The sequence below is a fragment of the Castor canadensis genome, chromosome 4 (assembly GCF_047511655.1).
Source record: "Castor canadensis chromosome 4, mCasCan1.hap1v2, whole genome shotgun sequence".
NCBI classification, from domain to species: domain Eukaryota; kingdom Metazoa; phylum Chordata; class Mammalia; order Rodentia; family Castoridae; genus Castor; species Castor canadensis.
Genome location: NC_133389.1, coordinates 158,933,812 through 158,948,709, shown reverse-complemented (window position 1 = coordinate 158,948,709; position 14,898 = coordinate 158,933,812). Strand labels below are relative to the sequence as shown.

The 14,898-nt window shown below is 35.7% G+C and overlaps 1 protein-coding gene and 1 long non-coding RNA gene across 6 annotated transcripts in view; one reads left to right on the top strand and one right to left on the bottom strand.

The window, feature by feature from the left end:
• The first annotated feature begins 24 nt into the window (after nucleotides 1-24).
• On the top strand, nucleotides 25-2,136 carry LOC141422629 (uncharacterized). The gene is made up of 3 exons (XR_012447370.1): nucleotides 25-386; nucleotides 506-995; nucleotides 1,625-2,136. It is a non-coding gene; the product is annotated as an uncharacterized lncRNA (long non-coding RNA).
• A 91-nt stretch (nucleotides 2,137-2,227) lies between these two features.
• The window catches only part of Unc80 (unc-80 homolog, NALCN channel complex subunit), a 201,098-nt gene continuing 188,427 nt past the window's right edge, over nucleotides 2,228-14,898 (bottom strand). For all 5 annotated transcript variants that reach the window (XM_074071616.1, XM_074071619.1, XM_074071617.1 and 2 more), the window contains 4 exons: nucleotides 7,962-8,043; nucleotides 6,398-6,509; nucleotides 5,608-5,810; nucleotides 2,228-4,833 (listed from right to left, as the gene is read on the bottom strand). In XM_074071616.1, coding sequence (XP_073927717.1) covers nucleotides 4,576-4,833; nucleotides 5,608-5,810; nucleotides 6,398-6,509; nucleotides 7,962-8,043 — 655 coding nt within the window. In that variant the 3' untranslated portion in view covers nucleotides 2,228-4,575. The remainder of the gene's footprint in view (nucleotides 4,834-5,607; nucleotides 5,811-6,397; nucleotides 6,510-7,961; nucleotides 8,044-14,898) is intronic.

The window sequence follows — 14,898 nt, the reverse complement described above, 5'->3', positions numbered from 1 at the left end:
CCCTCGGGGGCGGGGCCTGTGGGCGGGGCTTGGAGGACGAGCCTTTTCCTCCTTTCTGTCACCAGTGCTATGCTGTTTTTGGATGTTGTTCAGCCTAGGTGGTCATTAAGGGTTTTCTTGAGGTTCTCTCGCACTATTTACTCTGCATTTCCCACTCCTCGGCTCTTCACTTTATTTCCCTGTTTGTTTCTTCATTAGTAGCTCATACGTTCTTTTCCTCCCCAGCGCCTGTATTTGCCCTTTAAAAAATTTTTCCCACTTTTCTTTCTCCTAGAAACTTTTCACAAAGTTGGAGAGGTCCTGGCTGTGCCAGGCGCTAGCTGGATGATCATGCCAGTCACTGCTCCCAGCCTCGGTTTTCTCACCGTTAAGACAGCGTTTACTCTGTGAGTAATAAAGGAGCCCACGTTGGCCCGGCCCGACGTCTGCGGTTCTTTTCACTGCCCGCCTTTCCTGCGCCTGCCCCCTCGGTCTCTTACCGTCTTTTCTTTTTCCCTCACTGCAGTGCTTACTGACAAATCTGATACATTTGCTTACTGTTCAGACATAATCCCCACAAGGATAAATGTCCTGTTGCCAAATGTATCCTGAGATGGAAAACCACGGTGAGGGGGAAAAAAATGGATTTAGCACGAGCAATTCTTAAAGGGGTAAGGCTAAGGCGCCTCATAAACTGCGTTAAAGACATAACTGGTGGTAACTGAATCAGGTCTTTAACCATCCAGAAATCTACCAGTCATACTAGCAGGTCATAATCTTGGCAGTGAAGACAAGTTGGGGTACCTACCTTCCTTTGTATCCATTTTTTGAAAGGTGGAGATGGAAGGCACAAGCTAGAAGAGGGGGCGGAGATTGGAGGTGTCTAACTGGATAGTAACCTCAGTCCAGACTTGGGGATAGGAGGGAAGTTGAAGAGGAACAGCAGGACATTAACAAAGGCACACCCCAGGCATCCAAAATGAACATTTTCCTGAATGAGCCAACCCATTCCCTAGGTAAGAAATGAAACTTAAGCATAATAAATGCTTTTAGTTTTATTTTATTATATGTGCATATTCAAACACAGAAGTCTTAATATCTTTCATAAATATCTTTCATAAACATTTCAGTATTTACTCATATGCATTCTTTCCATGCTCTTTGGTCATTCAGTATTCATAATAGACTTCATAATCATCTGAGGGAAGTTGGCTGTGTAGTCAATCCTTTGTTTTTACCTATAAAATGGCTAATAAAGGACTTTCATCCTGTGGTCACAGTGACTATTGAAAAATATTATGGAGGTACATAGATCTATAATCCTAAATGATCCTAAAATAATATAAATTTGTCAGAAGCTTTTCCAAATACATTCTGCCCTCAACTGGTTTTTATTCTCCTGAGTGTCAAGTCCAAGTTTGCTTCTGAAATGCTGCAGTTGAGACCCACTGAAATAAATGAGGAAGTGGGACATTTCACTCACTGCTAAGACACAAGGCCATGGATTTGGAAGTGTGAGGACTTCATGATAGCAGCAAATTCTGGAAACTGTGCTCTGTTAAAGTATCCCATATAACTTGAGGAAGGATATTTAATTCATGTTTTGGACTATAATTCTATTCATATATGACTTTTCTTCTTATAGGTCCCTACATATGCCCTATTCTTGTCTTAGAAACACTAGGAGCTGGGCAGCAGAGTAGAAATAGTCCTTCATTGATAAAAGGAACAAGTGCTAAAGAAGAGAGCTGTCATCCTGTCAGAGGTATTCTTGGAGGCTTCAAGTAGCAAACCAGCTACTCCCATCTGTACAACAGACCATAACGGTATCACCAATACCACAGATTTTCCTCCCAGCATTGCCATGTGCCCATTTATGCCTTTTGACACTGTAGTTTTAGCGCCTTGTCCTAAGGCACTCAATAACTCATTTCTTTTACAGAAGAATCAGATAGCTTTTCTAATAGAATTATAGAAGGTGGAAAATACTGAAAAATGAAGGTAAAATGCTTGCAGTAGAAAATTCTGTATCCAGGATTTGAATTGGCTTAATAGAATTAGCTTAATAGTATATGTCTGTACCCACTCTCATGGGTACATAATACATAATACATGTCTATTCCAAGGGCTCTCTAAAGTTAATTTGTGAAGAAGCAATCTCTTTGTTGAGTCCATTTTGATACCTGGGAAGTGGGTACCTGTTTTAATTTTTTCTCTAACTGAAATAAATAAATATCACTAAACATCATAGCTTGAGAAATGAACTATTCTTATCAATACTGTATCAATCACATGTAATTATTAGCTTTTAGTCATGTAGTCAATAATATCTTGTACATTACAAAAGATTGTCAATTGTATTGAACTTTTTCCTTATCTTCCCCAACTGTTGTTTTTTAAAATAGTTATTCCTTCAAACTCCAGGTAATGGTATTCCTGAGAATACGTCTTGTGACAGTCTTATGCACATACATATAGATACTTTAGCCATTACACATAAACATTCAATACATTACATTCAGCACATTTAAGGACACCTCAGAAGTCCCAGTACGAAAACATTTCCACTCTATAAGGCCCTGTTTGTCAGAGTGGAAGTTTTTTTGCAAGGTACAACACTACTTAGCTTATTTTAAAAGGTTCTAACAGACTTCCATACACTAGAGTGAAGGAGTCAAGCTAAACGATAGACAAACCAGCAAAATCATGTCAAAAACATTTAAAATATATATAAAGGTATTTAGGATTCTTGTTTGACAATCTTCTTTGACTCTTTTACTTTTTAAATATTTGATACAATTATACATAGAGAATTTGATTCAAGAATCAAGAAACTGGAACAAAGCACATACATAGAGAGACTCATATAACCTAGACACTTGCAATTACTAAACGTAAGGCCTCTAATGCTAGTTGAGCAGCATAATTTTCAACAGGCAAAATATATCAGCTTAGAATCAGAAAAACACACATCTACTTCTGCACTTAAGAATTAGCTCAGCATTAAGTGTAAATGATGTGAAAATGTTATAGAACACTCAAAAGAGACCTCCTTGATTTTCTAAATTTGGGGATTTAAATTTTAAATCTTATTATTTTATCATTAACTCACATATCTTTCATTTCCTTAATGGATGGGCCTTAACCCCAAATTATATTTGAAATTATAAGTGACAATATAAACAGTACCTACTTAATAAACAAGTCTAACAGAAAAATAATTTTTCTTTATGATTAGGGTAGGTTTAATAGGTCTCCTCTTTATATACATATACATTTCACAGCCAACATCATCAAAGTTTAAGCATATAGAATATATTTTAAACTTATTTCAATGTAGTCAAAGTCTATGTTTAACTTCTACTTGAGGACTAGGAAACACACACGCGCACACGCACACACACACACACACACACACCCCATCACACCAATTTAGGTATGTATATGAGTTTTTTAATGTTTAGTAGTTATGTAACAGTTTTCTAATGTAAACTGTTAAAATTTTAAAAATCAATTTTGAACAATATGATGCTCAGCCCTTCAGTAATCCAGTAAGTATTGGCCTCATGACCCTTCTAAATTTTACTCTTTTCTTGAAGTAACTGAACTTCAAGTTAAAGCCCTATTTGTAAAATATACAAGCTGGCTGTGTCTATGAAGAAACTGATTTTTGTTTTTTCCTCATAAACATAGACATCCCAATGATCATAAGAGTATTTTTACTATTGAGAAAAAGATGTTTTCTGATCTAATGTTAACAACAGTAACTTCAATGTATGCAAATATGCCCTCAAGGGCAGGCACAGAATATTGTGAGGGAAAGTTATCACATTTCCCAATAAATGCTAAGTTTGGTGTTGATATAGTCAGGGCTAGAAGTAAGAATGCCATCTCTTTTAAGCTATTATATTTACATTTAATTTTTATACTTGTATAGCTGTTTAGGTTCTTAATTCAGAACTGTTAGAATTTCTAGAATATTCTCTGTCTCATGTGATAGTTATGAATGATTTGTAGCATTAGCACTTTGATTTACAACATGCAGTGAAAATGACAGTTAAAAACTAATTTTTGAAAAGTCCACAGGTCTAAAAATAGCAATTTTCTAACTGGTCATATTGTTAACCAAAACAAAAATGGCTGCGTGTTATTTAGTCTACCTAAACTAATATTTTCCTTATTATTTTTATGTAAATTGCTATTTATACAGCCACCAGATTTAATATTTTTGAAACTATAAAAGTAAAACATTTGCATGAGATGTATGAGTAACCTCAAAAATTTGCATTCTCTTTTTAGAACATATTTTTGTTAATGATCCTATGAAAGCACTGTAACAGTATATATTTTTAACTGCCCAAGGCTTCTTAACTCATAAACAATGTGCAATGGCTCTTTCTCCTTATTCCTCCCTGTTTTTTTTGATTTGCATACATTTTTAGCCATTGATTTTAAAGATGTTTATGAAACATTAGGTTAATTGGCAGCAAACTCTACTCATCTTTATGCTAACCATTGGATATAAAGTGCTGTTTTGTAATTAATTTTTCCAAGGAAAAATATTCAAGTTTTAGCAGAATGATCCAAAATACAGAACTAAACATGAGATTCATCTAGGACTACATCTGTCTCAGTGAGAGTAAAAGTGAACTGGCTGGCCAGTAGAGGATTTTCCATGCCATTTTCCTCACTGATGTGAAGGACAGTGTCTCCATGCTGTAAGAGGCTGGATGTCTCAAGGCCAGTGAAGTCATCAGGGTCTGAAAGTTGAGTAGAAAGGGGACTGTGTGCTGCAGCACCTTGCACTTCTGTGTCCTCCTTCTTTTCTCCTTCTTCAGTGGGGAGGTGCTCACTCTGTGATCAAAAGTATCGTAACATCATGGACAGGTAGGATGCGTACCAGAAAGAGAAGACTATCAGAAATATTGTCTAGCTGTGACTGGAGAGGAATCAGAAGATGAGTTCCAGTGCTAGCCTCTGTCATAGGAAAGATCTTTATAGGTCCTTTTGGCTCTCTCTGCCTCAGTTTTCTAAAATGTAACAGCATAATTTTGTCCTGCTTACCTTACAAACTGTGAAGAACAAATGAGATAATATAATAAGTATTAAAATGCTTTTTAACTATTAAAACCTATATGAATGTGTAGAGTAATACTGCTCCTTAATTTTCTTTAAATACCACATGAGAATAATATGTTATCTATAGGAATTCATTCATGAAAATTAAAAGAAGAAATGAGAAAAATATCAAAACAAAAAGTTCTTCTCATCGTATAGGACACAGAGGCTCTCTATGAAAAGGCTTATCTAAATTGGTAGCATTAGTTTTTTAATTGAACTTTCAACTTTGCATTAAATATGTTTTCAGTAGTTATTTCACCTGTAAAATAACTTTTTTAGGTTTGTTATAACTAGAATACCAAGATCTCTCATGTATCTTCTTAAGTTGATATATTTCTGGCCATATATTTTATATAGATTTTCTTTTTCACAATGACAGAACCAATATCTGGATAACAATGAGTTGCAGACCCAAATTTAATTATATGGGATAAATTTGCATATCCAAATGGTTCTTAGAATAAGGATGCAGGAAGCAGGACTTTCCTATTCCTCTAGCACCCTCACCTGCTTGGAACATAGACTGTGGAGATCCGCAACAACTATGGCAGGGGAAGACGTGAGCACTGGTTTGTCCATTCCTTCTGGTTTCCTGGAGAGGGCTGGGCTGCAGCCCTGGGGTTGGCCTGTAGCAGGAAGTGTGTCTACTACTGGGCCAGCTGTTGGTTCTGGCTGAGCCTCAATGAAGGTCACAGATCGTTTCTGATCAGCTGTAAGTCAGACAGGAGTCAGTAAAGATGAGAGAAAGCACTGTTGGTGCTCAATAATTGACATTAAAGTCCCTTGGCTTTTCTTAAGACGTTGCTGATTTATTGATGAATGAGACCTTATTTCCTTATTTTCTACATTTTGATTTTATCTTTTTTGAGAGTAGGACTTTTTTTTACATAAATGTCCTAAAAAATTTGCAAAGAGCATTAAGTGAACTCAATCATCCCGCATAACAACTGACAACAGAACTTAAAAGTCCAGACTATTATTCACCATACCTTTATCTTCAGTAAGACATATTAACAATCCCAGTTCCTAACTTGAGTAAAGAAAATACAACCATATATACTCAAATTTCAGATATTAATAGTTTAACATAGGCTAATTCATTTCCCTAGGTTCATGAGGGTAGAGGCAGGGACTGGAGAAGGTGAGAAAAAAAAGGCAGTAAAATTCTCAGAGAAACTTTTCCTAGCACCTCCCCAAGTGTGCTTATCTGCATCAGCTGCAGCTTCTTCAGCCTTCTTGGCTGAGGTGCATGGCACTGAGTTAATGGTACAGGAAGAAAGGACACAGAAGGCCTCACCAGATGGCTTTGTTTTAGGTTGAATGCTCCTGCGAGTAGTTGACAGCCGAGCTCCATGGCGGTTTCTGGGTTCAGTCTGTGTCTTCTGACGTGATAGTAGAGGACGCCTTAGCTAAAGAGAATGGGCAGAATAAAACTGTCAAGACAGCCCAGCTGACTAGCAAGAAACACTGTGCTTAGAGGACTCTGACTGTAGCTTATACTGTGATTTTCATGTTTCCAGGGAGTCCTATCATTGTTCCCTACATTCATAGCTGATAAACTTCTTTCTGTATATTTTAACTGTAAGTGCTTTCTTATAGCATGCTCTTTAACCAATTATAATTCCTTTATGTAGCCTAACAACATTAACATACTTGAAAATTATAAATGTGAGAATTCCAATAGATATACAAGTTATAACTATACAACTATTACTTATTGACCAACGTTTGGTCATCCAAATGTTTTAATTGAAGATATACTAATTTCAAAGAGGAAGTTTATGAAAAAAATCTCAGACACTGGCAAAGCATGTGATACACAAATCAATGCTGAGAATACCCCATCAAAGTAACAGTGCAGAGCCCCATTTAGATTTTTACTTAGAAAGTAATGTATGAGTGGGGTCCGTACACACCTATGATCCTAGTACTTAAGAGATCCTGTCTCAGAACAACATTAACAGCAACAAATGAACAAGGAAAAAAAAAAAAAGAAGAAGAAGAAGACCTGGGTACAGTGGCCTGCAATCCTAGCTACTCAGGAAATAGGGATTGGGAGGATTATGATTGAAGTAAAAAAGATTGCAAGAGTCCATCTCAACCAATGGTTAAGTGGTGGTGAGCACCTGTCATCTCAGCTATGTGGGGAAGCACAAATAGGATCACAGTCCAGTCAGGCCAGGGCATAAAGCGAGACCCTATCAAAAAATGACCAGCACAAAAAGGGCTGGCCCATGGCTAGAGAAGTAGTGTGCCTGCCTAGCAAGCAGGTAGGTCCTGAATTGAACCCCAGTACAACCAAAGGGGAAAAAAAGGTAATATGAAAGAATCTCACCTAAGAAAGTTTGTAAAGATTTATTACTACTACTTGAGCCATGCCCCCAGCCTGATTTTTCTTTCTTTCTTTCTTTTTTTTTTTTTTTTGTGGTATTGGGATTTAAAGTCAGGACTTCATGCTTGCTAGGTAGATTCTCTACCACTTGAACCACACCTCCAGTCCTTAAATCACTAATCTTGAAATGAAAAAGAAAGTACTTGCCATTGTCTTTCTGCAGAAGCAGGTAGTAAAATAACTATGTAACAGAGTTTGGCTAGAAAAGAAGGTTTCCAGATAAGGAACAAGTAGACTTATAGGCCCACTTACTTTACTAAGTAACGAACTTTGTGCATATGAAGATTCTAATCTGAAATGGAAGCTTAAAACTTTCAGCTTGCCCAATCACTTACCATGTTTTAAAGTTGCTCTGTACTGCTTATTTCATGTAAGGAGAAGGCAAAATATAATCTTCATAAGCACTGGCATTAAAAATTAGAACTTCCATATCATTGGATGCTTTCCCACCCTTTCAGCGTCTACTTACCTGCCTCAGGCCCCTCTTCCTCCCCAGCGGCTGCTGAATGAGGAGGTTCTGTTGGCCAGGTTCACTCTGCACACTTGCCACCCTGTCAAGCATCAACAGCATTAGTGCACCCTGGAGAAAGTACAGAAGGCCATCCTCTGGTGGGTATTGTCAAAACCACTGATATGAAATAGTCACTTCAAAGATACCATTATCTTTGAAGGATAGTTGGGAAAGAGTCCCTGGGATAGGGGTTTTCAAAGGTTTGGGAGGGAGGATAAGGCCTTATAGCCCCAAGCTGCCAAAATTGAGATTCAGTTTTCAATAACTGATGCTGTTATCTATCATTCAGCAAAATGTTGGTTCGCTCATACCCCTGATTTGGAAGCCACCAAACGGCTTAAGATGTCACATACTAATCTCAATTTTTTTTCCAAGGGGAATGGAAAAGGTGGTGACAAACACACACAAACAATTCTGTCACATGAATGAGAACATCTTTTTAAATTTCAATTTAAATGAAAATAAGATGGACAGATATCAAACACATCAGACACAGAATCCATTTGGGTGAAGGGGCACATTCAACACATGTTTGCAGCCTGAAGTCTCTGTGACTACTGAGTCAATGAATAGTCACATGGGTAGAAAATTAAATGCTTTTAAAACATGCTTTTAGATTTAAAAGGCTGGCAAAGTAATTAAGCTACCATTACAACTCAGAAGCTTTAATATAAAATAGCTGCACTCAAACATACTGTGCAGTTTATAAAAGCAACAATCTGCTCCCCCCAAATTTACTGTGTATGTGTGTCTTTTATAAGCAAAAATGACTACTGACAGTGGATGCTATTTTAGTGTTGGGTGAAACTGAAAATATTGACATAGGCCCATGATTCTTTTTCATTCTGCATGCATGTACCATAGTATTTATCATGGAAGAAGGAGTGAAAAAAGTAATATACTGTGCCCCAGAGAATATTTTAATTCTGTGCATGATGTCAATGTGATTATTTGGTTAATGAGTAATTAATTTCTGCTTTGCCTTTGCAAAAGGAGAGTCATCTACAGATAGTTTTTAGAGTAAAATATTCCACAGAGGAACCCAGAGTCAGCAACTGTCCAAGAAAAAAAAAAAGAAAGAAAAGATTTTATCTATTCATTCTGTTTCTTAAAAATGAGGTACCTAAAACCTAGCTGCAGTTTTAGGAAGATAAGTTAGTGGCAAGAAGAATAATCAGGTATTTCTCATGTTGTACTAACAACTGTCTAATCATCACATAGTTGACACAGTCACATCTGTCTTTGTTTTTAATTTGTACACATTTTTACTAGAAGGAAATAGATGAGTCCTAAATAGGGTTTGTCAAAGTTTGAAATAAAGAAGGTAATCACATCATTTGGGATATGTAACACAAAATCCTGTACAGAGTACCAAAAAACAAGTATCTTAAAACTTCTTTGTTTTCCTGAATATCTTTAAAAAGCAGTGCACATTATCCACATCTATATATATGCATATAATACATATGCATATATATGACTTGAAGCATATGTGACTTTCTCTGAAGATAGAAAAGTATGCTGAAGGAACAATAAAATTCTGATAATCCAGACTATGGTTGCTGGCATGTCCGGAATGACATCTCCTTATTAACTGTACATTTTGATACATGTCTGTTAAATTGAAAAGAGTAATTAACCATATGCACAAAAGTAGAAACAAGTTTCTCCCAATACCAAGCAAAGCTTTCATTGGAATGGATTCTTCATTGACATCTAAATGTTACCTCAGTTCCCTTGGCCATAAAGGGAGGTTGATACTTACCAACTACCTCCCATTAAGGTAGAGAAAAGAAGTTAGTAAAATGTAAAATGGTTTGGACATGAAAAGTGACATATATAGCATGCTTTCTTGTTTTATATTTGATGTTGTAATTAGTTTATTGCTTCTAGAACACTAAAAAGGGGTAGGTAATACAATGTTTTGAAAATAATTGGGCAGAGAAAATGAATTCGAGGCAGTCCACTTGTCTCATTTTTATTCAGTAATCCAAGATTGTGAGGAAAAAAATGGTTCAAGAAAAGAAAAACATTACTTAGGAAGTGTTAAATGCCATAACATAATGGTAATTTCATGATGATTATTCCAAGAGAGGATTATAAGCATCAAGATTTTCTCTGTGGATAGAGAGGCTTGTATCTAAGAAATGTACCAAGTTTACAGTTTTAGCAGTTAGTTGCTCTATGTAAATGATATAGCATCTCATCATGGAATGCACACATCAAAGACGAAATTATAGAACATGTTCCTGGAAATATATCCCAGCTGATAAATTATATTCTCCCTAGAAATATGATGAAAACATATTTGTGCTTGCAACATCAGTGGCTGGCTTAATTGTGAAATGTTAGGACACATTAATATTAAACAGCCAGAAAAGTTAACAGTGGAAGCAGTTTATACAAAACACAATTTTGGAGTGCATATCAAATTAGAGTCACATATAAAAATTAGTTTAAATTTATCTTCTTTCCATATCTTGTAATATTCCCATCATCTCTGGGATTTGTTATGCTTGACTATGTAATGAGTAATACTAAAATGAACCAGGAAAAGACCAAGGTGTTTGCATGAAGCACTTCTCTATATTATACTCCATTTTCTATTTTAATTTAGTCCTTACCTACCATATATGTAGTAATCAAAATTCTTTCCCCCTGTATTTTATTTGATGATCTCAAATTTTAAAATACTGTATTTCAGTAGACCACTGGATCTTTCTGAATAACTGAAATATCTATGTCATGTGTCATAGTCATGAAAAATAACTGAAAAGTTGAGCCTGTGATAGGATTTGTCAAAGTAGTGAGACAAATAGTAAAAATTGTGTCTTATACAGAAAACTGGTTCCTTTAAATTTTTAATCTTGAGGTTAGAAATGGCCAATTTCCACTGTGTTGGCAAAATAGGGGGAAACAATAAAGATAAAAGCAAATAAAACTTTCTAAATCAAGGCTAACATCTCATAATATATTTAGGAGTAGGTTATTCCTTGTATTTTTGAGTTGCTGAAAAATATCTTTATGGCAAACCATATGATGCTGCTGTAGGTTGTTGTTTTTTGGTAGTACTGGGTTTTGAACTTGCTAGGCAAGCACTATACCACTTGAGCCACATCTCCAACCCCATATATTTTAGAGAAGTAAATGCAACTGGGGTTTAGCAAAACTGATATGATTCAAACTTTCCCCCAAAACAAAAAATGCCTTATTCAAAATGCAAGGAAATAATTTATAAGGTAGGGAAATGTAGACAATATTAGGAAAACAATTGTGGCACAGATTACCTCTTTCCCTGTTTCAGTATGATGGCCTGGACTGTGGTGTATAAGTATGTATGTATGTCCTAACAGACTACATACCTAATAGTATTTCTTAAAATAAGGCAAACAAAGGGCCATTCCATAATGTAATAGAAATTTGTATCACTCAACTCAAATTGTAAAACTAAGATTATAGATCGAAGTATATTTCATAGATAAAAACTTAAGTAGAAGCACTGGATGAGAATAGCACATGGAAATGTGAATTAGTATTTTTATTGTTTTGATTTATAATTGTAGTTTCAATTTTAATATGGTTAAAGAAATCTGAAGGTAGAACATAGGAAGGAATGCAGCACAGTGGTTTATCCTTTTAATGGAAAAACATAAAGCCAAACCAAATAATCCATAAGGCAATTGTAGAGAACAGGGAAATAAACAGAAGACCAAGTCCTATTTCATTCTTCTCAATAAAAGATTATATTAAAATTTACTTGGTCTCCATAGCATCCAGGAAAATATATTTTAAATGCCACAGAATTTGAAGATTGAAATCAGATTTAAAAGGGACAATAATCTGGATTTTAGATCTCTTATAAGGACTGATTTAGCAATGGTCAAGAACATATCTATTTCACTACACACATTTTCTTAGTAATTCATTTCTAACTACATAAAAAAGCTGTTTTATTTCTTTTCCCTTGTGCTTTGAGATACTTGCCAAGTTTTTGTATTTTGAAAACGTAGGTGATCATGAGGCGGGTTTACTAAATAAGTAATTTTTATTTCACTTAGACTGTAGTCTTGTTCAAACTTGAGCCACATTCTTACTTTCCACTGTGATTAAAATTATCCTTACAGAATCAAATACTTCAATTTCTTTTAAAATTAGAGTTGACCATCAATTCTTGCTTTTCAAAATATTCTAACATGTCCAAACAAAATCTGATTTTCAAGTGTAAACACCTAGTCTTAAGCAGTCAAATAACTTTTGTATATCTCTATTATTCTGAAGAGAAAATATTTCTACTGTCTATGTGTGTGTGTTAGGCACATCTACAATGAGTTTCTATACCTCTAAGGTCAACTCTGTCCAGGGAAGAAAATTCTTCCATGGAGTATTGCTTGTGTTTATTAATTTCCAAGAGAAAGAAACTTTTCTCTAAAGCACAGTGTTTCTAACAGGATACTTCATGGGATGAATCTTAAAAAAACCTGTGAGCATAATTAAAAAAGAAAATCTTAAAAGAAAATTTCATTTGGTGTGCAAATTGTTAATCAGTTCCATCTATTCATCTGGCTATCTTGGTCTCCTTGTTTAGCCCATTCAGTATATCTTATCTCTTTTGCCTAAAACAAGGGCTCCTTCACAAGCAAATTCCCACAAAAGTTAAGCAAAATGTTATGGGTCTGGGGAGGAACAGGGTTAATTGTTTTCCCTTATGCATGTTTTCTGGTATTTGAGCTTTGGACTAGATTCTCCTTAGGACTACTTTGGATATAGTTTAGGTTCTGAGTGCTAGAATGTATGTTAAATGCAATTCATATGGTAAATGACTTACTGCTTTACAGTTTTAAGAGTCTGCAGCATAAAGACATTGCATACCAAAATAAGAAAGCCTGGAAACCTAATATAAAAAGTACACTATTTTGTCAACCCACTTCTTAGTATATGCCAGAATTTCCTCTCCTCCAAAGAGAACTTGGTGACAGGAGATAGAATTTGAAACATATGGCAAAAGTAGATGTGTCACTGATTGGTGGAGTGCCCTTGCAGTAATAAAGTTATTTCAGAGTCCAAAGTAATTGCCTCACCTTCCCATTGCTCAGTGACCACAGCTGGGTCTAGGTGACTGACACCCAGGACTAGAACACAATGGTTATAGGAACAATGTATAAGCAACATTGGTTTAAGACAGTCATCAGAAACCTGACATGATTGACTAATTTAGCTATAGATAAAAATCTATAGATTTGACTCTGAATATGTCTCACTCATTGACACTGGCCCCAGGGCATACTGAATTGGTGTAGACAGCCCCAGTCATCTGAACCCAGAGCCTGCCATAATAGGTCAAATCCACTGGATAATTCATAAAAAATAACTCAAGCTTCTACCTTGTCTCTCCAGCCCTGGAGAATTTCATTTTTGTTTTATTCAACAAAAATAAAATTTGGCATAATTAGAAAAGCCCAGCACAAAGCCAGCTAAATAGAGGTCTGATTTGTTACTTTCTACATACACAGCAGACCACTGATACTGTCTTCTAATCAAAGTTCTGTCACACATGCAATTTTAAACATTAAACAAATGCATTCTTTGAAAGCAATGGTAACCCTGCTAGACTTGGTTTAGAGCCCTTCAAATACTGTAAATAATTAAGGGAAATCTTGATGATTGTTGTTTCTCAACTTCATCCTTGTCCCCAAAGCTCCTGCTAATAGAATTAAGTTTGAACTCTGTAGCACTTCCACATTTACCACCAATAAGAGACTGATCTGTCAAAGCAAGGGCTAGCAAACACAAATGAATGTCATGAGTTATGGATCCATTAAAAATAAAGATAAGACCTGATGATGGACTAAATTTCCCATTTTCAATTGCAAAAGAAAATGTGAAATCTGAATGAGATGTAAAGAAAACAAAAATAACCTTTCACAGGACCGGCCTCTCAACATTTCCTCATCTTTGTGATAAAGCAATAAACACAGGTATATCATACTCACTATATAATGCAAACCTGGAAGGGAATGTTTTCTTTTGAAATGGAACAAAGACACTCTAAGAATGAACAAGAAGCATTACCCTAATGAGGATTAGTTGAGAGGTGTAAATCAACAGCACAAGATTAGGAATGTTTGACGTGGTTTATCTGAGTGTTAAAGGTGCAGTCCCCTTTTCTGAAGCTTTAAATCAGTAGTCAAGATATTATATTGTTTGCGTCATAAAAGTTCTCTTACTTAGCAAGAAATGTTTGTGTCTGATATTTCATGACAAGTTTTAGAATCATCTTTGTACTAGAACAGACGTTCTTTTTATGTGTTGTTTGAACAGCTATTATAGACTGCCAATTAGCATGCATCAAAGTGAAGGAATTATATAAATTATAGTGACATTGTTATTCTTCTTATGGCATCCTTGTTTCTTATCAATCATGTTATTAGTTAAAAGACCTGACTTGATTTAGTACAGGGGCTAATGAATTGTATTAAAAGGCCTCTGAAAAGCAATTCTTAATGATTATCAGTGTGGGAAGGAATGATTAGATGGTACGAATTTAACATATGGCATATCAAACTTCAGATGGGGGTGTAGGAGATTGAACCCAGGGCCTAGCACATGCTAAGCACATGCTCTACCACTGAGCTACACCCGTAGCCCCTGGAATGTTAAGCATTTAGACACCCATGGGACAAACCCCATAGGGAATTCTACAGTTTTTCTTTTTAAGTAAGGTTTTTAGGCCATTTGTGATTGATCTATAAATCTAAAAATGAAGGAGGGTTTGCTACACCTTTGACTTCCAGGCTCGTGTGTTCATGAACAACAAAGGGCAAGGAATGGAAATAGGTATCAAGACGGGTTGAGAGAAGACAGAGAAGACAGAGAGACAGAGGAGACAGGGAACAGC